Source organism: Myotis yumanensis, unplaced genomic scaffold (assembly GCF_028538775.1).
Source record: "Myotis yumanensis isolate MYYU_CA2020_CCGP unplaced genomic scaffold, mMyoYum1.0.hap1 SCAF_18, whole genome shotgun sequence".
Classification (NCBI taxonomy): domain Eukaryota; kingdom Metazoa; phylum Chordata; class Mammalia; order Chiroptera; family Vespertilionidae; genus Myotis; species Myotis yumanensis.
In genome coordinates this window covers 15,201,743-15,227,791 of record NW_027223769.1, presented here as the reverse complement: position 1 = coordinate 15,227,791, position 26,049 = coordinate 15,201,743, and the positions used below count along the sequence as shown (strand labels likewise).

The window sequence follows — 26,049 nt, the reverse complement described above, 5'->3', positions numbered from 1 at the left end:
GGTGGGGGCATGTGCTGGGCGTGGACAAATGATCGGAGGGGGAGCTAAGAGAGTCTGGCAGACCATGCACACTTCTGCTCCCCATTCAACGGACCCACCTGGCAAGGGGGCCCTCTTCTCTGAACATCTGGGAAGAAACCCCTCCACCAGCTGCAGGATGGGCAGCAGCAGAAGGAAGGTCATCTGGGTCCTGTGCTCGTTGCTGCTGCTCCTTGAAGCCAGTTCTGCCAAGAACATTTGGAAACGGGCATTGCATGCGAGGCTGGCTGAGAAACCCCACGTAAGTGCCTGGATGGGGAGACCGGGAGGAGATGGGCCATCCCCAGACGCTGTTGGTTCTGTAAGCGCTCCCCCAAACACAGGCAGGGCAGGTGTCTTTCTTCATCAAAGTGGGGAGGTGGGCAGATGGAACTCACGTCTTCAAAAGGCTCCTTGCCTGGCAGCAAAGATGCAAAGAGAACATCAAAAGTGTGCAAGGGGCCTGTGATGTGCTTTTGCCTAATGAGTATACTTTCTCCTGATAAGCAGCACCGGGGTCCAAGGACTTAAAGCTGAGCGCTGTCTCTCAGCAATCAATAACCAAAGTTGTATGCAATGTACACATGCGTTCATGCAGTTATTCACTCATTCAGTAAACGTTTACTGGAAACTGCTCTGGGCCAGGCACTGTGGGGGGTCCAGTGGGTACAAGACAGCAATACCAGCTCCCACCCTTCAGGGCAGCATAGGCAAGTGGGGGAGGCAGTCAGGTGACAGATGATGGCAGAACAAAGGGATGGCATGGCATAACAAGTGACAAGAAGCATGTGCCCTGGGGCCAGGTGTCTGGGTTTGAACTCAGGCTCTGCTGCGCACCAGCTGTGTGACGTCAGGCAAATTGTTTGGCCTCTCTGAGCACCAATGATCTCATCTGCTCATTTGAAGAAGACAGAATGATACGTTTCTTTCAACAAACCTGTTTGCTCACCACTGTTTACCAGGCACTGTCCTGGGCTGTGGGGATACAGACATCAGATCCCTGTCTTCAGGAATCCACGTTAGGAGAGGCAGAGAATAAGTGAGAAATAAAAGGGAAACATAGTGAGTTTGGTGACAAGTGCCGAGGGGAGATACAAAGCAGGAGGGGGACTAGGAGAGGGCGGGGGGAGTGGGGAGGAAGGTGCAGTTTTAGATCCTCCCCACCCTGAAGCACAGAAGCATAGAAGCGTCAAGGAGATAACACCAGCATATGTGTGACATCAAATAACTCAATATGTATAAAGTGCTTACGTAGCACATCGCAAGTGGTCAGTGCATGTGGGTGACATTTAATTAAATAATGGTGAAATCAGTTGATGCTTGCCTTCCCAGGTGGAATATAGGCTCCTCGGGGTACAGTCTAATTCTGTCTCATTTAGTATAGTTCCTGATGCCTTGCCAGGTGGCTGTCATTAAGTTGGTGCCCAATACATTCTTGTGGGAGATTATGGGCAAATGCAACGGAAGCACAGGAGAACTTACGCAGCTCTGCCTCAGGAGAGTCAGGGAGAATTTTCCAGGGTTGAGGGCATTCAATCTGGGGCTTTGAAGGATGAATAGGAGTTTGCCAGGTAGAGACATGGGAGAAAGGCTGTTTAATGAACCTAGGTACTATGGGGTGTACTAAACTATATTGAGGCTAATCTCAGCCTCCAGGGCTTACATTCTATAGGCCATGCAGGAGGTCACTGGGAGTGAAAAAAAGTAGTAGTGGCTGAAATGATGGTAGGTGTTTGGAAGAAGAAAAGCTAGTGTGAGATGGTATAGTCACAGAAGGCTTCCTGGAGGAGGTGAGACCCTGGCCACATCTTGAAGAATTATTAAGAATTTGAAGAGCCTGGCTGCTGTGGCTCAATGGTTGAGCATTGACCTATGAACCAGGAGGTCATGATTTGATTCCTGGTCAGGCACGTGCCCAAGTTGCCAGCTCAATTCCCAATGTGGAGCATGCAGGAGGCAGCCAATCAATGATTCTCTCTCATCAATGATGTTTCTATCTCTCCCTTTCTCCAGTCCTCTCTGAAATCAATAAAAATATATTTCTTTAAAAAAGAATTTGGAGAAAGGAAAAACAAAAAAGTTGAGAAAGGCCATTCCTGGAAGAAGAGTCAATGTGGGCTGAGGGTTGGGGGCAGAACTGGTGTCTCAGAGCCCTGAGGGGGAGCCCTTCCTATGGGAGAGGGCTGTGTGTGGAAGGAGGGAGAGGGACCCTCTCGGGTGTCACTGCTCCATGCTCTTTGCTGGCCTAAAGGATGATTGCATCCTCCTAGGTACTAGCACTTGGTACCACAGAGAGATTTCTGATGCATCACCTGGTCTTATCTCCACCTAGTTGAGGGGTGTCCTAGGAGCAGACATCTCACGGGGAGGAATGGCAAGTCTGGGGGTGTTGAGGATGATGTACTCAGGGGATGGGGTAGCCTCTTTAAAAACACAGGCCTGGCCCTGGCCAGATGGTTCAGTTGGCTGGAGTATCATCCTGTACACCAAAAGGTTGCGAGTTCGATTCCCAATCAGGGCACCTAGGCTGCGGGTTTGATCCCTGGTTGGGGTGTATACGAGAGGCAACCAATTGATGTTTCTCTCTTACATCGATTCTCTCTCTCTCTCTCTCCCCCTCCCTTTCTGTCTCTCTAAAAATCAATTTAACCTCCCCCCTCCCCCCACAGGCCTGGGTGGGCCTCAGAAACTGAGTCAGTTGCTTCTAGTCATCATTTGTCAGGAGCAAGCACTGAAGTGTGCCCCTCGCTGGGCTGGAAGGATCCCTGGTGAGCACCAGCACCAGCACCAGCACCAGCACCCTCCCTGGCGCCCAGTGCTGAGGCAGGAGAGGTTAGAACAAGAGCTGCCTCAGAGCAAGCCCCTGGGGAACGACAGCCTGTTGACTTGTGGCTCAGAGGATAGGGAGGCTGGAAAGGGTCCAGGCCCAGGAATTCATCTCAGCAGCATCTCTAACAAGCTGTGCAGCCTTGGGCTACTCACTGCCCCTCTCTGAGCCTCAGGCTGTTCCCTGGGAAATGAAGGCAGAGGACCAGATGGCTTCCAGGCCCCTTTTCATTCTGATTCTAACTCCCAAGCAAATGTTCAATAAGGAAGTTAAAGGTCCTAGGAAGCAGACCCCACACACTCAGAGACAGGACTTGCCCATGTGGCCCCCGCTGCTCCCACCCCAAGCTCAGTCAGACCTTCAGCCCCGAGGGCAAGTCAAGGTGGGGCAAGGCCAGGGTCCAGTAGCACGCTGAAGCCAGGTTGGACCCACTTGGAGAGTTAAACAGAGCCCTTACTAAAGATTAAATCATGCGATTTAAATTGTAAAAAGGAAGGAAGCCCTCATCAGAAATGGATCACTTCCTACGTATTCCACTCCCTCTCACTGCTCCCTCTGCTCTCAAGATTGCTTATGTCGACGGTATCCGTATGGTGGAAACAGTAGATATTGAGGAACTATTGCTTCTCCTCATTCAGCACCCTCCGCAGGTGGCTAGAAACCTGCCTCGCTGGAGTCTCAGCCCATGGACACCACCAGCAAAGGCTGCACCTGAGAGCTGGTTGTTGACGCTGACCGACCGTCGGCCGTCTGCCCCCTGCCGCAGGCACCCTCTCTCACCTTCTCCAAGCCCTGTCCCTCGGCAGAGTGGGCAACGGGCCCGAGGAATTTCCTGAACACTGTGTACGTTACAGCCCGGGACTCAGTGCCAGAAGGGACGGCATGCCTTCTATTCCCACAGGACCCCTCTGGAGGCCTGTCAGGAGGAGGCTTCTCCTCGCTGGGCCTCAGTTCCCTCCTCTGCAGCGCTGGAGCGCCTGCTGTGCAGAACAACGAGAAGACGACGGAGAGCCTTGAGCTCCGTGCCTGGCAAAGAGCCACCCTCTCCACATCTGCACTATTCAAAACAAAACAAAACGCAGAACCAAATGTTTATGAGGCTAGATAAGACAGTGGAATGTTTGTAAGTAGCCTAGTGGCCTTTTCTGGGAGCTCAGGGTCAGTGGTGGGGAGCTGGTGTTTGGGGCTTCTTTCCTGGCATTTAATGAACCTCATAAGAACAGTTCTTTCCTGACCATTTCCTATGCGTCAGGCCAAGCGCTGGCCATGCATTAACTTGCAGGATTCTCTCAATGCGTCTACCAGGTGGGGCCCATTGCCCCTGCCATGTCAGCCTGCGGACCCGCTGGCCCGATGATCCCAGCATGTGGCTGTGCTGTGGGTCTGTTTTGCCCCTAAGCTCCCATCCAGGGCAGTGGCTAGTGGCTGTGCAGTGTGCACGCTGCCCAGTGGAGGGGATCGCGAGGGGCTGCAGCAGCCAGGAGCAAGGGGGACCCCTTTGTCACGCATCCTGCTCCCAGGGTGCCCTTTGCGCTTGTCCACCCGGAGCTGTAAAGCGGTGTAGGGTGGGTGGTCACGTCCTAGGCGGGCGTCTTCCCTGATAGAGGTCCATCTTTACCTGCATGGGGCCTGTCTATTGCCTTTTTGCATCCACAATAACTGCCTTTGGTGATGAGCACAAAAGCCCTGCAGGACCTGGCAGCCTGCGCGTGTCCCTCAGGCTCCCCGAGCTGGTCCTTCTCTCCCTTGTGACTCGGTTTAGTTTTCATGCACCGCTTTGGCAGATGACCAAGAAAAGCAATTAGTTTGCTTCATCTGTGATGTTTTGCTTGGTGTTTGTCACTTGTCCTGGAGCCGGGGCACATGAAGGCAAGAACAGAATCATCGGGTTCAGCTCAGCTCTCTCTGTTCCCAGCCCCAGGCCTGGCACGTCGTTGGCCTGGGAACTATGATGTTACCATTAAAGGAATGAATCAATTACGTGAAAACCTTCCAGAACAGGATAGAAGGAATGGAAAGTTCTAAAAGACGTCCAGGTGCATGCACAGCAGGGCTCAGCGGACACCAAAGGGATTGGTCGAGGTTGCAGCCTTGCTCTCAGCTGCATGTGCTGGGCTTGTCCCCGGTGTGAGGTCCTAGTTTTGGGGCACCTCTCCCAGGAAGTCCCTGTAGCCGTGCACCAAACCCTGCTCTGAGCCCAGTGCTGAGGTCCCAGGGCATCGGGAAATGGCATTCGCCAGTGCACACGGAACCCTATGTCCTCTGTTCTAGGGAGAGACATATTTTTAGATCTTTGACGTCCAAATTCCTAAGGAAGAGTGAATAATGCTTAGAGGAACATTGGCTTTCTTCCTGTACCACACAAACGAGTCCTGGGGTGCACTTTTATTGGCCCGGACCGTTAAGTTGCTGGAACATTCCAAAGAAAGGGAAAGCTCTTGCGAGTGGAATGAATGGGGTGGGGACTCGGGTAAATTGGGAGGGGTCTGGAGATTGGATTCTTTCTCCTTAAATGGAAATGGCATCAAATTTTTTCCTGATTACAAAAATGATGTTTATTGTAAAGAAATACAGACAGACTGTCCTAAATAAGTAAAAATAATTTAAACTCTTCCTCTGACATAAGCTCTGTTGACATTTTAGGGTGTGTTTGCCTAGACTTTAATGAAGCCGTTATACTCCACACACACATTTTTTTTCTTAATAGGATTTTACTCGTATTGTCTTTTAGAGATTTTCATTAGGATAAGATTCACATAACCATTTTATTTTTATTTTTTTTAATATATTTTATTGATTTTTTACAGAGAGGAAGGGAGAGAGAGAGATAGTTAGAAACATCGATGAGAGAGAAACATCGATCAGCTGCTTCTTGCACATCTCCTACTGGGGATGTGCCTGCAACCCAGGTACATGCCCTTGACCGGAATCGAACCTGGGACCTTTCAGTCCGCAGGCCGACGCTCTATCCACTGAGCCAAACCGGTCTCGGCCACATAACCATTTTAAAATGAATAATTCACTGGCATTGAGGACATTCATGATATTGTGCAGCCACCACCTCTATCTAGAGCCAAGACATTTCCATCACCCCAAAAGGAGACCCCAGGCCCATTAAGCCGTCACTCCCCACGCCCCTGGCAACCACCTACAGTGGGGCCTTGACTTATGAGTGTCCCGACTAACGAGTTCTTTGAGATACCAGCTGTCTCTCGGCCGATTTTTTGCATTGAGTTGATAGAGTAATTTGAGTTAACAAGCTCCTTAATGAGCTCAGTCTCAGAATGAATTAAACTCGTAAGTCAAGGCCCCACTGTATCTGCTTTCTTGTGGCGAGCCGGCACAGCCATGGCATACTCAGCCCCTGGGCGCCTCATGTGCTGCGCCAGCTCAGCCTGGTTCAGTGACCCTGAGAGGGGGCGGAGAAGAATTAAGAAAAGACAGACAAGAGAAGAAAGCTGTGTCTGGGTAGGACACTGATCCGGGATGGAGAGACAGTGCCATGGATTATGAGCCATATCTTTATTTTATAGACAGATTCCACGAGGCAAAGTAAGGGCGTGGTCAAGATGTTTACAACATTCTCGTGGGTTTCAATCCTACTCAACTGCATGTACCTGAACTCTATCAAGCCCACATCACTCAGGCACGTGGGGCCACGTGTTCGGACCATAGGTTCAAGCTTACAACTAGAGCTGTTGGCTATAATTGTGTTGGGAGGGCCCTGCCTTCCAAGCTGGGACTTGCACGTGGCAATGAGAGGACTGTGCCCTCTCATTAGTCCAAGGCTTGAACCTGTCCAAACACTGTAGCCGCTCTCCGCACTTTCCATCTCTCTGCATTTGTCTGTCTGAGACACTTCATATAAAGGGAATCATGTAGTGCATGGAATTGTGTCTGGCTTATTCTTACTGTTTTGTACCTTGTGTTTGTCATTGAACATAGATGGTGCGTGTGTTAATATGTTAGATCTGTGTCCCCTTTTCAAAGGCTTCTATGGTATTCCGAGGTCCAGATGTGCCATTTTCTATTTATCCGGCCTCCTTTGCTGGACATCCGGGAATCAGACTTAGACTAGCAGAATTGGGCTTCCTACCAACGCAACCAGAACTGACATTTCCCAAACCTACTTGCCTAATAGCAGCAGAATGGCTTCGCACATCTACAGAGGCCTCCAAGGCTATCTCCCCAGGGAGGGGAAAGTGGCCACTAGGCCCTTGGCCTTATTAGAGTCATTCCTATCCGAGGAAGGCAGGCAGTACTGGAAGCGCCCACTGGAAATGTGTGTCGCAGCTGCTTGATAATAGACCTGCTGTCCAGCCCCTTAGCGGGAATGGAAATAACAGATCAAGATCCCAGGTTCCTCTGGGGTTTTCATGAAGGATGTTGTCAGCCATTTGACTGGAGGGGTTCGACCTGCCATTATTTTATTCAGACTCAGTGGCAGTGGAGGGGTGGGCGGGCTGGGGCGGCAGAGAGTGTAGGTACCTGGGACACAGGTGGGAACAAATCCAAGTCCTGTATAAGGGGAGCAAAACAAGAAACTGAGGAGTCTGTCAAACACAGTGCTCCCATGGTGACCAGGGGTTTGGAGCTGTTTAAAGGCCAGAGCCAGGTGGGCATCTTGGGTGAGAGGCCCGGCCCAGGCAAAGGCCCAGCTGTGGACTGGGCTTATCGTGTGCCAGGGGCCTCACGGAGGCCAGGGCACTGGACAGAAATGAGCAAGGGCAGAGTGGTGGGAGGGAGGACAGAGACGTGGAAGGGTTGGGGGCAGCTCAGGTCTGATCTTTAGCCCAAGGACTTTGGCCTTTAGCCCTTCGACACCCATCCTCCCCTGTGGGCTGGGAAGCCATTGAAGGGTGATCTATTTATTTCTTTGATAAAACTCCATTCTTTCTCAGAACTCCAGGGGACATCCTTTGTTTAGGACCTTCTTTGAATATCACCTTGCAGAACATGAAATATTTTCCCAAGCATCTCATCCTTTAATCTGGGCCCCTTGGGGAAATCAGTCCTTTATCGCCCACCGCCATCTGTTGTCTCCAAGGCACCATCTAAATAACTCAGGGAGATTTGACTTCTAAGGCGCTTATCTCTTTTGTTCTCTTCAAATTCTGTGAAACGTTTGAACTTTCCTCTGAGAGCAGTGGCACATCTAAAATTGATCTCTCCACACCCCTTCTGTTGGGGGTGCCACTAGGGGAGTACTTGCCTGGGAGGCGTCGAAGGTGGGTGAAAAATATTTCATTTCTTATGTCCAGTTTCCGTTAAATTTCATAAATGGGGCTTGATATAAAAACAGGCTACGTGGAAAAACCAACCGGCTCCTCCAGACCAGGCATGGGCATTCCCATCACCCTCGGAAGGAGGCCAGGGCAGTTGTCACATTCGATTAGGATTTAAAAGGCGGGACCCCGACATGAGTCCAATGTCGTTAATTCTGAAGAAAATGAATTAAGAGCTAATGGTGTAGGATTATGCCCGCTGCTTGCAGCTTGGAAATTATTCACAATGGCACTGGGAATTCGGGGGCCTGGGCTGAGCAGGGCACAGTGAAAAGGCTGAACCCGGAGACAGAAGTTCCATGCTCCCATCTTCCCTTTGTTTGGGGGAAGAACCACCAATCTCCTGAAGCCTTCCATTCCTTACCTGTACATGTTGGCTTTGTGCTCATTTTTACTTTTCACAAATTTGATAACCAATATTAGGAAGAAAAGATGAATTCTCTGGGTGAAGCTGGGGTGGGGACCAGAGACCCACCCTGTCCAGGCTCTTCGGAGAGTGGAAGGAGGTGAGGGGGGCGCGGGGGCGGTGAGGGGTCCTGGGAGGAAGTTTGAAAAACACTAGACCTTGTATTTACACCCATTCCAAAATGAGCCTGCTGGGGACCTATTCTCGGTGGCCTGACGCCCTCTACAGGACATTAGGAGTAGCGCATGTACTTTGCCGCCACCGCAACAGCTGTGTGGGAAGGATGTTTAGGTATCCTTGACCTTCTGTCTTTTTAGTTGAGATCAGATGACATATGCCATTTTGTATCTTGCCTGCTCTCTCTCTCGCTCTCTCTCTCTCTCTCTCTCTCTTTAATAACATATCATAAGTGTTTTTCCTGTCATTAAACATTCTTCGTATGTACTTCTAAATGTTTAATTGTCTTCTTTAAATTGAAAAATATAACGGGCATGGCAAAACTCTTTTGCACTAGCTATATACATAATAAAATAGTGAGCAATGAGGAGAAATCTCTCTTGGCTTCAGAACCTAATTCTTCTCTCCAAAGGCAATCCTTGCTAACAGTTTCTTGTGTATTCTTGTATATCCTTCAAAAAAAAAAAAAAATCCAGGCCTATCTATATATATATAAAAAGCTAATATGCAAAGTGTCCCCTCGGGAGTTCGACTGGGAGACCGGGAGTTTGTTTGCTCTCTATGATGTGTGCTGACCACCAGGGGGCGGCACGGAACCAAGGAAGGCTTTGGCCGGCAGCTGGAAGGCCCCGATCAACCCTGATCTCAGGCCAGGCCTAGGAACCCTACCTGTGCACAAATTTCGTGCAACGGGCCTCTAGTACAAATATATACATATTACATGTATTTCATAAATGGGGCTTGATATAAAAACAGGCTACGTGGAAAAACCAACCAGCTCCTCCAGACCAGGCATGGGCATTCCCATCACCCTCGGAAGGAGGCCGGTGCATATGTATATTTGAAAACATAGTTAGGTGCATAGTAAACAAACTGTTCTTTACCTTAATTTCTTCACGAACCATAATGTCTTGGTGATCTTTTTTTTTTTTTTTAAATATATTTTATTGATTTTTCAAGAGAGGAAGGGAGAGGGATAGAGAGTTAGAAACATCCATGAGAGAGAAACATCGATCAGCTGCCTCCTGCACATCTCCTACTGGGGATGTGCCCACAACCAAGGTACATGCCCTTGACCGGAATCGAACCTGGGACCTTTTAGTCCTCAGGCCGACGCTCTATCCACTGAGCCAAACCGGTTAGGGCTTGGTGATCTTTCATAAGTAGGTTAGGGGTAGGTTTTGACAGCTACATACTACTCCAGTCTGCAGACAGGCATTATTTACTTGGACAGTACAGGGGGTGGGATTTTGAAATATGTGTGCAGGGGAACGAGTGGATTTATAAATAGGAATTGAGATGACAGGAGCAGTTTTGGATAGGCCAGGGGGCAGGGCAAGCCAGCGTGTTTCTTCTCAATGAACCTGTTCTATATCTAACTGTGTGTGTGTGTGTGTGTTTAGGGATGTATAAGATCTGTCCTCCACACACCCCACTTTCAAATCCAGAAGCAGGACAGTGTTCCTGGTATGGATGGGGTCAGAGAGGCCCAGGGTGAATTGTCTGGTGTGACAAACTCCCCCAACCTCCCCTCTAGCATACTTCTTTTATTAGTCACGTGCCTGCATGTCCTATATGTTAGGTACTGTGTCTCATTGACTTTTATTGAAATATAATACCAAAAGGCCAAAGAATCGTGTGGCCTACTCCACAAATCTGCACCAAGCGAACCAGCACGAAGCAAGGGCCAGCCTCCAGGGACCCTAGTGCTCTCCTAGTCACCAATCGCGAGTGGCCACTGTCCTAACTTCTCTCACCAGACAATAGTTTTGCCTCTTTTTGAACTAAAATATAAGCAGATTTGTGTTCTCTTGTGAGCTGGCTTTTTAAAAAATTAATATTATGTTTGTGAGATTTACTCAAGTTGTATGAATTTATCCATTCTATGTATGAATTGTAAATTCTTAAAGCCCCATGTGGATTATAAGGTATATATGAATATATAGAAATATATGTGTATGTACATACATATGCATGTTTTTGTATATACATATAGACACACATATATACCCTGTTATATATAGACTAGAGGCCCAATGCATGAAATTCGTGCTTGGGGCTCGGCCCTCGCAGCTGCGGTGGCTTGCCTCAGACCTCACAGCTCCAGCTTCATCCAGAAGGACGTTGGTAAGGTCGTTCGGTTGTCCGGTCTAATTAGCATATTACGCTTTTATTGTTATAGATGTATAAAGGGTATGTGATGTATATGTGTATATAAATATTAGGATCTATGCTTAACATACAAACTGCTCACATTCGTTTGTCCTTTTGGCTGCTGTTGGGCTTGCCCTCATCTCAGTTGGGGGCTCTTACAAAGAGAAACATCTGTTAATCCTCAGAGCAACCCGCCCAGGCTGCTTCTGCTGTGTTTACACAAAGACTCAAGCTCAGAGAGGCCCAGCGACTTGCCCACGGGGCACAGCTCCAAGCAGCCCTGGGCACCATTGACACTGCCCTCTCCCCGCAGGCCGAGGAGGCGGACGGCCCCTGGCAGCCCGGCGTGGACCGCTGCCCGCCGCCCCCGCGCTCGCTGCCCCCTGGAGCCTGCGAGGTGGAGCCCTGCCAAGCGGACTCCGAGTGCCCGCAGCGCCAGCGCTGCTGCTACAACGGCTGCGCCTACGCCTGCCTGGAGGCCATGCGGCCCCCTCCCGGTAGGCGCTCCCGGGCTGGGGAAACGGGGAGGCGGCGGGTGGGCAAGGGAGGAGGAGGGGGACCCAGGTGAACTGTCCTGCCCTGCCCTGCGCAGAGGTCTGGGCTGGGAGGAACGCAGGTGGGCGGGCCCATCTGTGAAACGGGAAGATTGCGGCTCGGGGAGCCAGCTCCAAGCTGCCCTCAGGGAGCTCCAGCCCAGGAAACCTGCGCTCCAAGGGAAATGACCCCTCCTGTGAGGATGGGGGAGATTTCTCATTAGGATACTGGACCACAGTCCCTGGGCCACCGCCTGCCGGAGCCTCATGTGCCCATAGGTGGCAAGGGGGCCTCCAGTTCTCCACGGACCCACCAGGTCCTTTCACTCACGATGCCTGGCCCTGGGGGATTTGAGACGGAGATCTGGGACTTCAGCCGTCCAGGCGGGGTGTGCCCACAGAGGCAGGGGATGCAGACTCCCGGGATTCACGGGTTAGCTGGGGGCCTCCTTAGACCTCCCCTCTCCCCCAAACACACGTAGAACGGGACTGAAATGAGAAAGTGCAGCTTATGGCACAAGCCTGATCATTGGGAAGCACTTGGGCCCCAGCAGGGCTAGGAGCAGGTCGTCCATAACATGTATAATCTTAAGAAGAATCCCTTTGGGAGAAACAGTTCTCAGAGATTCATCTTTGAAAGGAAGGAGTTTCAGATTCCTTCTGGGGAGAAGGTTTAGGACAGGATGGGAGGGAGCCTGTGGGGAACACTGAGTGAGGGGGGGTGGGGTGGGGGTGGACAGCTACCTCCCTCTGGGTGGAGAAAAAGTGTCCCTAATTAGTTACGGAAGCAGTAAAGTCTCCACTCTCAGTTCTGCTTGGACTGCACCTGAGGGTGCCATGGGCTTTAATAACTGAAAGTGGCTCAGAGTTAGCCCCAACCTCTCCTCCCAAGGCCAAAGCAAGAGCGACCGCAGTTTTTTTTTTTCCCTTTGGAGTGAGATCACAGCCCTTAAAGATGCTCATAATTACAGTCTCCGGAGCGTTTGAGCACTGCCTCCTGTTCAGAGACTGGGCAGGCTCCAGGACCAGCCTGATTCTGGACCAGGAGGCTCCTACAAGGCCCTTTATAGGAAAGATGACCTGGCGCCCCCTCCTGGTGGAAGAAGCACATAAGGTGCTTCCCTCCAGGTGTGCAAGTAAAAAAAGGTGCCCTTTCCCTTGGATGGCGACAGGGCACAGGGATTCCAGCCTCACTGCCGTCCAGGCCAGCTGCTTCTAGCAGTGCAAAGCCGTACAGCTGTCCCTGACATTCCTGGCGGCCTTCACATACATCATCTCGTTTTATGCTCACACAGTCCCAGGAGGTGCAGAGACTGTAGTCAGCCCTCTTTTACAGTTGAAGACACTGAAGCTCAGAGAAGCCGAGCCACCTGCAGAGGTCATACAGCAGACAGAGCTAGAGTTTCAGCCAGTCTTCTGTGAGGTGTCCACTGCCTTAGGCCCCGAGGGCAGGGTTGTGGGGCCCCTGCTTCAGTACCTGGGCCCATATACAGGGCCCCTCACTGCCTGAAACATCCCAATCCCAGACACCCACACGGCTCACTTCCTCCTCTCCTTGTCCAGAGGTGGCCACTTTCTCGGGGAGATTCCCCTCTCTACATGGCAATCCCTCCTCCAGCCATCCCTTACCCTCTTTACCCGCTTCAGTTTTCTTTTTAGTCCACCCCAAATATTGTGTTTTGTTTGTGTGTTCATTGCCTGTTTCCCCCACTTGAAGATCAGCCCCACAAGGAGAATTTGGTCTATTTTATTCACTGCTATATCCCTACCATCTGGGCCTCGAAAAGTTATTCAATGAATCAATGATTCATAAAATAATAAAATGTCTAGTTTTCACTGGCCAGCGGAAAGAGACATTAGTTAGTCATAATAACAATGGGAATGCTATTTAACACAAGGTTTCTCACCCTTGGCACTCTTGGGGGTTAGATAATTCTACTCAAGGTTGTGTTGGGCGGGGGAGGGGGAGGCTGACCTGGGCATTGTAGGATATTGAGCACCATTCCTGGCCTCTATCCATTAGATGCCAATACTACCCCCACTCCACATTGTGACAACCAAAAATATCTCCAGACTTTGCTAAATGTTCCGTGGAGAACAAAATTGCTTCGAACTGAGAACCATGATCTAACAGGAGCAGATGACTTGCAGTGCACCAGGCCCTATTCTAAGCAGCTTACACACTTCATTGCATTCCCCGGGGGTGGAGGGACTATTTTCAAAAGGGAATCTTGAGATAAGGGCTGGGGTACAGGGAGTTTATGTAGCAGGTGACCCCAGGGAGTTCCAGTGAAGGAGCAGAGAGGTGAGCCTGTGGGCCTCCAGGCCTTTAGGAGTCTGCAAATGGATGGCAGGCCTTAACCAAGTTTCAGTTTTCCAAAAAGTATAGCAAAATGTGTACACTTCCCTGCTCCTCAGAAACCTTTGACCAATGCAGAGGAGCATACACATAGTAAGTATTGATATATTTCCTATTGGTAAAAGATGGCATTGAAAACATTTTCTGTTGTATGGTGGGAAGCAGAAGGGAAAAACCAGAAGATTAGAAATAGTGGCTGTGGAACATCGTCATGCCACCCCTCTTGTTTGGAAATTGCAAATTATTGGTTTGTTCCCCCTGCTGTTTCAATTTCCACCCAGTGAGGTGATCCAGCATTTTTACCAATACCCATCTATGTACTTTCAAAGGCGCTAGACAGCACATGAACCTCTTTAATTTTGTCATATTTCTGACTCAGACTAAAGCAGAGGTCAAAAGCAAGTGTAATCTCAGACCAATTTCATTTGATCTCCAAAGTGCTTTAAAATTTTTTAATTACTAGTTGCCAAACATTTAAAAACCAGAAGGTTTATATTAGTTAGATTTACAGCTTAAAACAAAAAATCAGCTCTGGAAACACTGGGAATGGCTGGCCGAAGCTGACCAACAGCTGACCCACTGAGGCAGAAACACTCTCTAGTTTGCCATATCTGTTTGTCTGAGCGAGCCTGATTTTCTCCTTTATATTACCTATCTGCCTCCGGGAGGTATTTGGGCTTTCAACCCCTGCTTTGGATTTTTGAAGACCTTCCAGTCTACTAAGCGGGTCACTCTTCTGGTTAAAAATGTACTGGTTATAGAACAAGCTGTGCTGCTGTAACAAAAAGACCCATAAACTCAGGGGCCCAACCTATGAGGCCTTTACTTCTCCCTCAGTTCATAGGCCAGAGGTAGACAGATGGTTCATGGCAGCCAGGTGGCTCTGATCCACAGTCATCCAAGGACCCAGGTTCCCTCCATCTTGTTGCTCCACAAGATCAAAGTGGCTCCCAGCCTGTGGGAAGAGGGAGAGGGAGACAAAGGGGAGAAAACAGGCATTGATGCAAGAGCAAGACCAGAAGTTACATCATCACTTCTGCTCACCTTCCATTGGCCAGAACCCAGTCACACGGCCACACCTAGTTGCAAGAGAGGCTGGGAAATGTATTCTCCAGCTTGGCCACACAGTAGCCAGCCAAAACTCAAAGTTCTGTTACTCAAAGGAAAGGGCAAGTGTATGCTGGAGAACCACCATTGTTTCTCCCCCAGAGGCGGGGGCATTTCTCAGCTGCCTGAGGAGGGCCTCAATTTAACCATGTATTACTTTGTTAGTTGTAGATTGGCTGGTCGAGCCGAAACCTCGATGGCTTGGTGGCAACGGCTGGCTCCTGGATGGCCCTGAGGAGGTGTTACAAGGTACCGACAGGATCAAGCCCACACCTGACGTCATAGCCAGGATCCCCCTTCTCAAGTCACCAGAATACTGATAACAGGGGCTGCTGGCCCCCAAATACTCAGACCTCTTGGAGCCTCCCCCACCCCAACACCAGGGGGCGGGTGGGGCCTGGCCAGGCTCCCACATCCCCAGGACAGCATAGTGTTTGACTCTCCCTGGGAATGGGGCCTCCTTCCTGGTGGAGAATTGAGAGGGAGGGTGCTTGGGGCTGGTTTACAGATCCCGAAAATCCCAATAAGGGGCTTGCTGCCTCCTGATGATGGGTGGAGAGCAGTTTCCAAAAGGAACCACGTGCAGGCCCAGGGCCTAGAGAACTGTAGGGTTCAAGGGTGTACCTTCATGTATATCATGTGTGTGTGGTTCTGCACACTTCTGTGTGTGTCACTGTGTCCATGAGAGTATACAGCTGTGAAAAAAACTGGGTGTGTATGTCTGAATATTTGTGCATCTGTGTTTATGTAAATGTGTGTAACTATAAGTGTGAATGTGTGTGTGCGCACAGGATTTGTATGCATGTGAACATGTGTGTGGGTGGCTGTATGTGTCATGTATATATGTGTGTTAGGACTTGTGGGGGTGGTGAAAATGTGTGTGTGATGTGTGAGTGTGTGTGTATGTTTCAGGATTTTTGTGTGTGAATATGTGTGTACACGTGTGACTATAAGCATGAGCATATGTGTTTCAGAGTGTGTGAGTGAACATGTGTTTGCACAGCACTATGCATCTGAGGGCATGTTTGGGATCACGTGACTTTGAACTGCTCCCTGTGTGTGTATGTGTGCATATGTGTACACGTGCACACATGACACTGTGAGTGAGACCCAAGGTTCAGCCTGGAACCTGGGGGCACAGTCGAGAGGTGGCCCCTCTGGATAACATGTTCACTGCGCTCACTGCCTCCATGGAGGGGCCGCCCCTGAGACCCTGACATGTGTCCTTCCCACAGCAGAGACCTGCAGCACCACAGAGGACGGGGCGGAGCCACTCCTCTGTCCCTCAGGCTACGAGTGCCACATCCTGAGCCCGGGGGACATGGCCAAGGGCATCCCCAACCGTGGGCAGTGCGTCAAGCAGGGTCCAGCAGGTGAGTGTGGGTGCCCAAGCCCCGCCCCCACCTCACCCTCCTATAACCCCCACTTGTCAGAGCCTGGCTAAGGGCTCTTTCTGTCCTACCACCCTGATCCTCCTTTCAAATCTTCCATCCTTTGCCCCGCGCCAGCCCTGCCGCCTCCTAGCTGGGTGACCTTGGGGTCAAGTGCTTCAGTCTCTGAGCCTCGAGTTCCTTGTCTGTAAAATGGGGCCACTTCATGCTATTCTGAGGGTTCATTTAAATCCTACATAAAAGCCTCAGTAAACATCTGATATTTTATATCCATCCGTGTATCTATGTTTTGAATTATCTGAGAACCCTTAATTTCTGCAAGTACCATTCAATGTGGCTTAATGAGTCTGTCTTTGGGGAGGAAGGCAGTAAGTAAAGCGGTGAGGAGTGTGAATAGCATCGCTTTAGTTTGCACAATTTTCCCAAGAGTGGAAGGACTGGATGGTGGTACCCAAAACCCACGTGTGCCTCACGCAAGACGTAAGGTTGAGAGGTTTGGTGTGGATTTGCAAGGAATGTGTGGCAAGCGAAGAGTCTGGAACTTCAGGGAGATGTAGGGCAGCTTATCAAAGGTGAGCTCATTGGAGCTTCAAGTCCACATACTCCAGGCCCACGTCCCCACTTCTGCCCTCTGAGTCAAGATCAAGGATAATTACAGTGACCCTACTGGCCAAAAAAACACATCAGAGTACTTGGTCAGCCAAAGCTTTCCCCCCTGCCATTTGAGAAATTTATTTCTCTCAAGTGTTTCAAGAAAGACATACACATTCAATCAATTGCACATTTATCATCATTATAATGGCAAATAAGAAAATTATGAGACATTGGAACTGTTTTGAGAATCCTGATCACTGGAATTCTGAGCTTTGAGACCAATTGAACCGATGAGGCATAATTGTGATTTCTCCAACATTCCACTTGCTTTTTGGGTTACTGGCAGGTTCTGCAGCCAGACAGCCTGGGATTCCAGTGGCCACCGGCCCCGCACTGCTGTGTGTCCCAAATAGTAGAACCTTCCCAGGCCCCATTTGCCCTATCTGTAAAATGGGCTTTAAGAGTTAAGCAGCTATGCCTCTTGCTTCAAAGCACAGAACAGAATCTGTAGACGCCAAAATCAAACCTTAGGAAGATGGGGCATTGGCCCACCAAACACAAAACCCCGAGGGCAGGCCAGCCTGCAGGAACACGCTGGAGTATGAGAGAAGCAACCTTTATCAAGAGGAGCTGCGGGGTGAGCCAGGAGTCCTTTGGACTGTAATGTCATTTTTCATAACTGGAAAGGCCTGGAACTACTCCACCTCTATCATCCCCTGATCTTGCTCATTTAGTTATGTGAAAGCCACTTCAGGGCCACAGATAAGGAGAGAGACGGATGAAATGATGCCTGCTGTTGCTGGAGTGCCTCAGAGACACTGCCTTTACGCTTTATCGCCAGCCTGCAGGAGGAGTATAACCAGAAGGCAGGGTCAGGTATGCTTAGAGTGCAGGCTCAGAGCCACTGAAATGGGTTCGAACCCTACAGCTTTCTTCCCTGGTGACCTTGGGCAGGTAACCTAACATTTCCTGGCCTCAGTTTTTCCATCTGTAAAAGGAGCTAGTGATGGTCATGATGGTAATTGCTTCATGGGGTAGTGACAGGCTAGAACGAGAGAGCACCTGAAAGGCCCTTAGAGCAGCGCCTGACACATAGTAGGTCTTCAAGGAATGTATGCCGCTAGCTCCCCGTCTTACGGAAAAGGGAGGACAAGTTCAAGACCTTTCCCAGACAGTGCATACAGCTAACAAGGAGCAGAGTGGGAATTTGGAGCCTGTTCACCTGCTCCAAAGCCCGTGGTGTGTGTGTGTGTGTGTGTGTGTGTGTGTGTGTGTGTGTCCTCCCCTCCACAGGAAGATCTGAGCCTTGCAGATAGGAATGCAAATGAAATTTCTACCGTTGGCCCCAGGGGGATTGTCACTTAGCCAGAATTGTTGGTACTTCTTGGGAGTTTGAAACCACCCTGAATTCTAACAACTTTCCTTGAAGCAAAGGTCTCAGAGGGGAGAGGGGCACTGTTGAAGCAGATGGATCAAGGAAGAAGCCTTTTATTTTATTTTTTTAAAACTACATATTTTAGACTAACAGAAAGTGAGAAGAATAGTACCTTGGACCCCTTGACAGTGATTGGCCGACTGTGTGATGAGCAGGCATGACCAGCCAGAACTCATCCCAAGGAGAGGGAGGAGCAGGAATGTTTCAGAGAGCCTCGGGCCTGGAAAAGGCCCTAGAACCTGGCTTATTGCAAATAAGCTCTCCACCCCAGTGTTCGGGTTGCCCCCCTTGGCCCCTGTTGCCTGTACAATAGCTGTCAGTGTTGGTCCCAAACACCCAGATGGTGACCATAGCACAAAAGGAAACAAAATGTCCAGCTAGGCATAAGGTGATATTTTAATTGAGATTATATATATATATATATATATATATATATATATATATACATATATATATAAAGAGCCAGGGGCAGTCACATCCAAAACAACCGAACAGGCTGAGTGGGGTGACAAGGCCGGCAGGGGGGTTAGTGAGGGACGACCAAACAACTGAGCACCAGGCTGTGTGGTGTGACCAGGCCAGCAGGGGGGCATTTGGGGGTGACTAGGCTGGCAGGGGGGCATTTGGGGGTGACTAGGCCTGCAGGGGGGCCAGTGAGGGGTGACCAGGCTGGCATGGGGGGCAGTTGGGGGCAACCAGGCCAGTGGGCGGGGGGCCAGTAAGGGGTGACCATGTTGGCGGGGGTGGCAGTTAGGGGCAACCAGGCCGGTGGGGGGCAGTTTGGGGTGACCAGGTTGGCAGGGGGGGCAGTTGGAGGTGACCAGGCAGGCAGGCAGGTGAGCAGTTAGGAGCCAGTGGTCCTGGATTGTGAGAGGGATGTCTGACTGCTGGTTTAGGCCCAGGATTGGGCTTAAACCAGCAGTTGGATATTTCCTGAGGGGTCCCGGATTGGAGAGAGTGCAGGCTGGGCTGAAGGGCCCTCCCTCCCGCCCCCCCGCATGCACAAATTTCATGCACCGGGCCTCTAGTTGACATATAACATGGTAGAGTTTCAGGTGCATAAATGTGATCTGTTAGTGTTGCAGCTGTCAGACATGGCTGAGCTGCTGCAGGGGAGACGTGAGCTGCCCAATATTGGCATTGGCATGTAAAATATTGTGTTCTGACCAGATGTCCACTCTCCCCCAAATGTTTTCCTGCTGTGGGGGCTGAGGGAAGAGGTGGGGTTAATGGCACTCAACAGGAAGAAGCCATTTGAGACATAGGAAATTGCCAAAAGTTGACCACTTTTTAACACACAAAAATGGCAATTTCATATGGTTCCTCCTAATATTTGCATATATGTGTTGTAAATGAAATTATTTCTTTTCATCCTCACAATAACTGAAGAGGTAGTGATTTTATGCCCATTTCCAGGTGAGAAAACTGAGGCTCAGAGAGGATTGGTGAAGCAGTTAAGTGAAGATTCATTCTCGAGTTACTTTGTCATTTGCAGTAATGACATTTGAATCTCTTTTGAAAGGACTAAAACAATACCATTTACTCCCCATGTGAACATATTTTGTAATGACACTTGCTAAACAATATGCTGAAATTTTGCTTCCAGTTCATCATTGGGTTCAGGACCCCTTTATACTAAAAAATAATGAGGATCCCCAGAGCACTTCTCTGTGTGACTGTGATATTTCCCATATTAGAAACTAAAGCTGGGACACTAAAAATATTTATGTATTAATTCATTAAAATAACAATGATAAATTCATTATGTAGTAAACAGAAGTAACATTTTTAAAAAATAACATTTTTTCAACAGAAAAAAACACCAGTGAGAGGAATGGTATGGTTCTATATTTTTACAATTCTGTATATGAATGAAGAGGGCTGGATTCTCACATCTGCTTCTGCATTGGATCAGCTGCAACACCAAAGCCATGTAGCCTCTGGCTGAGTCTACTGTGCACTCTCGGTAGAATGAGAATGAAAAACACAAGCAATTCTTTAGAATTCGCATGAAAGTAGTTTGGGCCGGATAAAATTCCTGAAAGGCGTTTAATCCTCTCACTTGTTTTCCAGAAGAGCCACTCGGAAGACAGACAGCTCACAAAAAATATCCAGGTAAGAGAAGAAACCATTTTGCTTTACAGAGTCCTAAAAAGGACAATGATCATTCTTGGGTGGAGAAGAAAAATAAAGGCCCAGGGACTCTCAGGAGAACTATAGTGTGAAGCTGCTGAGAAGGGAAGTGGCCAGACCCTCCCCAGGTGCTTTTATGCCATCAGATGACACTCTGGGGTTGAGGGGGTGGGATGCCAAGATATGTCTGTTCTGAAAGTCTCTCCAACCTGGGCAGTCCTCCAGGTGGCATCTGACATGGACGGGAGCCACTTCAGGCTGCAGGCTGGAGGTGGAGGAGCCGCTAGACTGGTGACTGAGAGGGACTGGGGCAGCAGCTCAGGGATGTCTCATAGGAGACAAAATAGAAGCTAGGATTGGTAAACAACTTAAAAGACCTGTTGTCTGATGTGGGGGGGGGGGGGGGGGAGGGGAGGCGGGGCGAGGTACGGAGGAGGTATGAGTTGAGAGGCATTCATAACAAATGTGGTTTCATGGTAAACATCAAACATCAGAACCTGGGATTGGAGAGACTTTCATTCACAGAATTGGAAAATGTGGCTGACACCATCATTCCATTCAATTATCCATTGCTCCACCCATCCAATAATTCAATCATCTATCCATTCATCATTCATTTAATAATTTATTCAATCATGCACCCATCTATCTTTATCCATCCACCCATCTTTTCATCCAATAATTGATTTAATCATTCCACGCATCTATCATACCATGATTAAGCATTTATCAAGCATTCTCTGCTTATTCATTCTTTATTCTATTCTTCGTTTTGTGCTGGAAGTTGGGTTACATCTGTGAACATGGCAGGCCAGTCAGTCCCTGCCATCATGCAGCTAATGTCAAACAGGAAATTCAAACAATAAGCCAAGTGGGTTTTTAGTAACAGCAGGTGTGAAAATCTTGAGGTTGGAAGCAACTAAGCCATCAGTGCAGCTGGAGTGTCTAAGTGAGGGGGAGAGTGGCAGCAGATGAGGCCAGAATCGTGGGCAGGGCCAGGACCCACAGGTAGTGGGGCCTGGCGAGGAAAGGGGAGAGACTGCAGGGGGGGACTGTGTACCTCGTTTGTGGGAAAAGGGGAGACAGGGCCAGGCTGATGTACTTGGACTTAACTTAGCAGTGAGTGGTGAGCCTTTGAGCAGGAGTTGACATGCCTGTTCCGACAGAGCCCTGTTCTCCTTGCAGAGGGTGACACCAAGAACGTGGCGGAACATGGGAAAGGACGGCAGAGGCACGTTCAATAAAGCAGTGACGGGGTGAGTAGGGGTCGACGGCAGGAAGGGGGGTGTGCAGCCAGGTATCCGAGGTGGCTTCCACCACAAAGCGGACCGGTGGGAGGGTGAGAGTGGGGCTTCCCCTGCGGGTAGAATTGTAAACCCCCTTATAATTTCAAAGTGAACAGATGAGAACTTTTCATGTTGTTAGAGTGAGCATTTCTATACCCTCTAGTGCAGCGGTTCTCAACCTGTGGGTCGCTACCCCTTTGGGGGTCGAACGACCCTTTCACAGGGGTCGCCTAAGACCATCGGAAAACACATATATAATTACATATTGTTTTTGTGATTAATCACTATTCTTTAATTATGTTTAATTTGTAACAATGAAAATACATCCTGCATATCAGAGATATTTACATTATGATTCATAACAGTAGCAAAATTACAGTTATGAAGTGCAACGAAAATAATTTTATGGTTGGGGGGGTCACGACAACATGAGGAACTGTATTAAAGGGTCGCGGCATTAGGAAGGTTGAGAACCACTGCTCTAGACCTACATCCAAAGACTCAACTAGGTTGTAACTTACCTTTCCACCCCCTTTCCAGTCCTTTGCCTTAATGCATCCATGAACAGGCAGACAAGTCCTCCATTGTCCCATGATATCTGTCCCTCCCTCTGTCACACGATTCTTTCGAGGGCCAGCTCTCTGATAGGCAGGTACCAGGCACTCAGGCGCTCAACAGTCACGCACGGCACCTGCAGTGGGCTGGGAGCTGTGGGGGTGACGCAGTGAAGAGAACAGAGTTCCTGCTGTCATGGGGTGTACATCTCCTATGTCCTTTAGTAGGAGACTAAACAAGGCAACAAGCAAGTCAGCAAGAAAGCGACAGGCTGCAATGAGTAGTGTGAAGGAAGCGGACAGGCGATGTGGTGCAGAGTAGCCGAGCCTGGGCTGGGAGCTGCTTCAGACGGGGTCAGGGGTCACGGAAAGCTGGGGGAGGAGCTGAGCCAAGACTTGAGATGAGGAAGACCTGGAGAACGGGCACCCAGGCAAAAAGACCCGGAAGAAGAAACGTCCTGATGGGGAAAAGATCTTGGCTTAGAGCAGCGATTTACAACCTTTTTCATCTCAGGGCACACACACACTAATCACTAAAATTCCGTGGCACACCAAAAATATGTTATATTTTTGCCGATCTGACAAAGAAAAACACACCAGATATAATTTTGATTCATTCACACCTGATGGGCTGCCTCCTGCACAGCCCCCACTGGGGATCGAGCCCACAACCCTGGCATGTGCCCTGATCAGGAATCGAACTGGCGACCTCTTGGTTCATAGGTCAGTGCTCAACCACTGAGCCACACCGGCTGGGCTGTAGTCATTTTTTTATTTGACAATCTAAGGGAAAAGTGGTCAGGGCCTGAGCCTAAACAGTTAGGTATTGCATGTTTTAAAAATCCTTCTGGCCCCCAGAGTGCCACAGCACAGTGGTTAGAAATCGCTGGCTTAGAGGAGCCACAGGGAAGCACCAGGTGGGAACAGAATGGTGCTGGGGAGGCCGGCCCCGGAGGAGGTTATGGTTAGGCACAGGCTCTGCTCTCAGGTACAGGTGAACAAGGGTTATGGGATTTCAGCAACTAGAGGGGTCTTAGCGGGTAAAACCTAAATACCCGCCCTCCCCTGTGAAAGCTCAATGTCGACACATGGCCAACAAAAGCCCTTGGAAGCGGGCGGTTCCCCAGGATGTCCTTGAACGGCATCAGGTTTCAGATTCCAGAACGTTCAGGTGTGATACCTCCTGGGACATCTGGAGCCAGTGGGGACTGACGCAGCAGGTCTATTACCTGCTGATGATAGGAACAGTCCTTGCAGCAGGTCTGACCCACCTCGGACTGTGAGCCTTAAACGTGCACCTGCCGGGGGCCCGGGGAGAACAACAGACCGTGAGAGGCAGCTTGGATGGCTTTTAGGAGCCAACAGACGTGGCTTTACGTTCTTGCTCTGCTACCTCATGACCTAGGCAATGACTTGAACTCTCCAGCATCAGTTTCCTCATCTATAAAATGGGAATGATGGGAGGGAGGTGTTAGGAACTAAGTAAGGTGGCACCTGCAGGGACATCACAGTGAGTTAAGAATTTAGTCTCAGCAGAGACTGGCACCTGCCTGGTGTCCGGTGGGGAAGGAGGGAGAGGATGACACAGATTTTTGACCCATGTATTGCCTAAGCAATGGCTCATATTCCTTTCTTCTTGGCTTCCCTTTCAGCTGAATTGAAAGAACATTCCTCACTTTCTGCTAAGCCTTGGACACAGTAGTATAAGAATGCTTTGACCCTCAGAGGTCATGCCCAGCTCAGCAGAGCACAACCCCAGAGATACCGAGAGACAGGACACCCGGCTCTCACCCCCAGTGCCCTCCCTGGCTGGGTGACAGTGGGAGCCGCTGACCAGCGCCGCGTCCTGTTCAGTCATCTTGGAAATGCAGCTCCACAGATGCTACCGGGGAAGCAGGCACTGCCTTGTGAGCACGTGCGAAGCTCCTTCCTAAGTCAGAGTTCCGTGTCGTGTAATTTATAGCCTTAGCCCAGGTCTGACTCTGGTGGCACGCACGCAGCCCTCCAGAGACTCAGAATATAGCCCCGTTCTCCAAATACATTCGCTCATCATAAAATGAAGATGAACTTACATATTCATGTGTGATTCATAGCTTACCCACCGGATGGTCTTAAATCGGACCAGGGCTGAAGCCACTGGCTCTGGAGGGTGAGGGGGAGGATGGGTGTTGCTGGGGAGTCAGCTCAGCCCTGCTTTCCGGCCACATGTGGGCTGTTTTACTTAAGATCCCTCTGAATTGGATCCTGGGAGGAGGATTTGGTGAAAGTGACATATTATGGAAGTTTCTGGGCAAAACAGGCGGCAGGTGGAGAAGTGGGACAGGAGGGAAGAAGGTCAGAGGAGGTGAGGTGTCAAGGTGCTGCAGGGGGTAACTCTGGTGCCAACCCTGGGGGTCCTAGAGGCAGCCCGAGTCCCACCAGGCCAGCTCTGGGCAGGAACCCATGTGGTCACTCAGAGGCCCTGCGCTTGGTATAACGAATTCTTAGCAATTGTTGAGCCAGAGGCCTACATGTTCATTCTGCAAGCTAGCCGTGGAATCTGCCCCTCGGGGAAAGGGGTGCCGAGTATGTATCAGGCTCTCAGCACCTCCATGATGGGGCAGGGCTGTCAATTCCAGGGGCAGCCCCCCTCCTGTGCACACAGGGGCCCACAGGGGCATGGGCAGAGCCCGGAGGGCATCTGTTACACAATTCAAATCTCGACGGTGTCTGCACAGAAAAATGGACACATATGCTCATAGGTTTGTGGGGGAACTGATTCAATTCAGCCCATAACCTGCTTCAAAAACAGATTGTGGAGATTGGTATTAATGAATTGTTTGGCAGGCTTCAACTTTTTAATTCCAAATGTGGAGGCAACACCTGAGTACCCATATTTTAAAAACAAGCCACTATCCTGTCCCCTGCCCCCCTGCACGTCCCCACCCACGCACACAATACACATTCTCTTAGAAAATAGTCCAGGTCCCGCTTAAAGTGGAGATCGATGGCCTTGGTGTGTGTCATTTCTGAGCATGCGTGCATTTAAAGAATTCTTACTGTTTTCGTGTGTAGAACACGAGTGAGAAACAGCCGAGTGACTCGTGTAAACGGTGCATGCAGTGGGCATCCGTCACACTGCCTGGGAGGCCTGGACCTTCACGTTGATGGAAAAGAAGGACAACTTTGCCCAAGAATGTCCGGTCAGGAGACATTTCAGAGAACGAGGTTATGTCTGTTCACTCCGGGCACAAGCCTCAGAGTGGAACGTATTCACACACTTCCTGGGGGCAAGCCAGGGGCCACCACTTGGGTGACCCATGAAATGCCCAGTCTCCCACATGTCCTGAGGGGGGATCTCACTGGTCTGGAAGGGACCTGGGGCAGGGGTGGCTGTAGCTCCTGGCAGAGAGAGGGGTCTACAGGAGCAGGGCTCACCAGGGCTGAGCACCGCGGGTCTAAGGGACTGTCCGCTCAGGGCTAGCCACACGTGGTGGAAGCAAACAATTACAGCCAGCAGAGACCTGAGTGTCAGAAATCTGAAAGGACTCGCCCAAAGTCACACAGGCAGTAAGTGCCGGGGCCTGGAATCCGGGCCTGTCCTACCCACAGCTCAGACTCCAGAGCCCAGCTGCTCTGCTAGTTCTGGCCTATTGAGCGCATCCCTCCAGCCTCCCGAGGCCCAGAGGGGGGCTGCTCGTGTGTGGTCCCACACAGGGCGCTGGGAACAGGGCTGAGCTCCTCCCCACTTAGGGGCTGCCCATCAGGTGGGGCGGAGCGAGCACAGACTGGTCAGTCTGGGTTCCAATCC

The 26,049-nt window shown here is 50.0% G+C and overlaps 1 protein-coding gene across 2 annotated transcripts; it reads left to right on the top strand.

Moving 5' to 3' along the window:
- Positions 1-24,330, top strand: WFDC1 (WAP four-disulfide core domain 1). Of its 2 annotated transcripts, none has more exons than XM_070399106.1 (7): positions 1-280; positions 11,181-11,364; positions 15,032-15,115; positions 16,105-16,239; positions 20,360-20,401; positions 21,605-21,675; positions 23,912-24,330. In XM_070399106.1, the coding sequence occupies exons 1-6, from the start codon at positions 29-31 to the stop codon at positions 21,661-21,663; spliced, it is 756 nt and encodes a 251-aa protein (XP_070255207.1). In that variant the 5' UTR covers positions 1-28; the 3' UTR covers positions 21,664-21,675; positions 23,912-24,330. The 2 variants fall into 2 exon arrangements, with proteins under 2 accessions (XP_070255207.1, XP_070255208.1); XM_070399107.1 differs by having other exon boundaries at positions 13-280; positions 16,102-16,239.
- Positions 24,331-26,049: the final 1,719 nt, after the last annotated feature.

What these genes read in the sequence shown, in the direction of transcription:
- WFDC1 (XM_070399107.1), top strand. Translation starts at nt 29, where the DNA reads ATGATCGGAGGGGGAGCTAAGAGAGTCTGGCAGACCATGCACACTTCT. An exon ending in GGCCATGCGGCCCCCTCCCG is followed by an intron (nt 11,365 to 15,031) that starts GTAGGCGCTCCC and finishes TTACTTTGTTAG; the next exon opens with TTGTAGATTGGCTGGTCGAG. An exon ending in AGCTCACAAAAAATATCCAG is followed by an intron (nt 20,402 to 21,604) that starts GTAAGAGAAGAA and finishes TTCTCCTTGCAG; the next exon opens with AGGGTGACACCAAGAACGTG.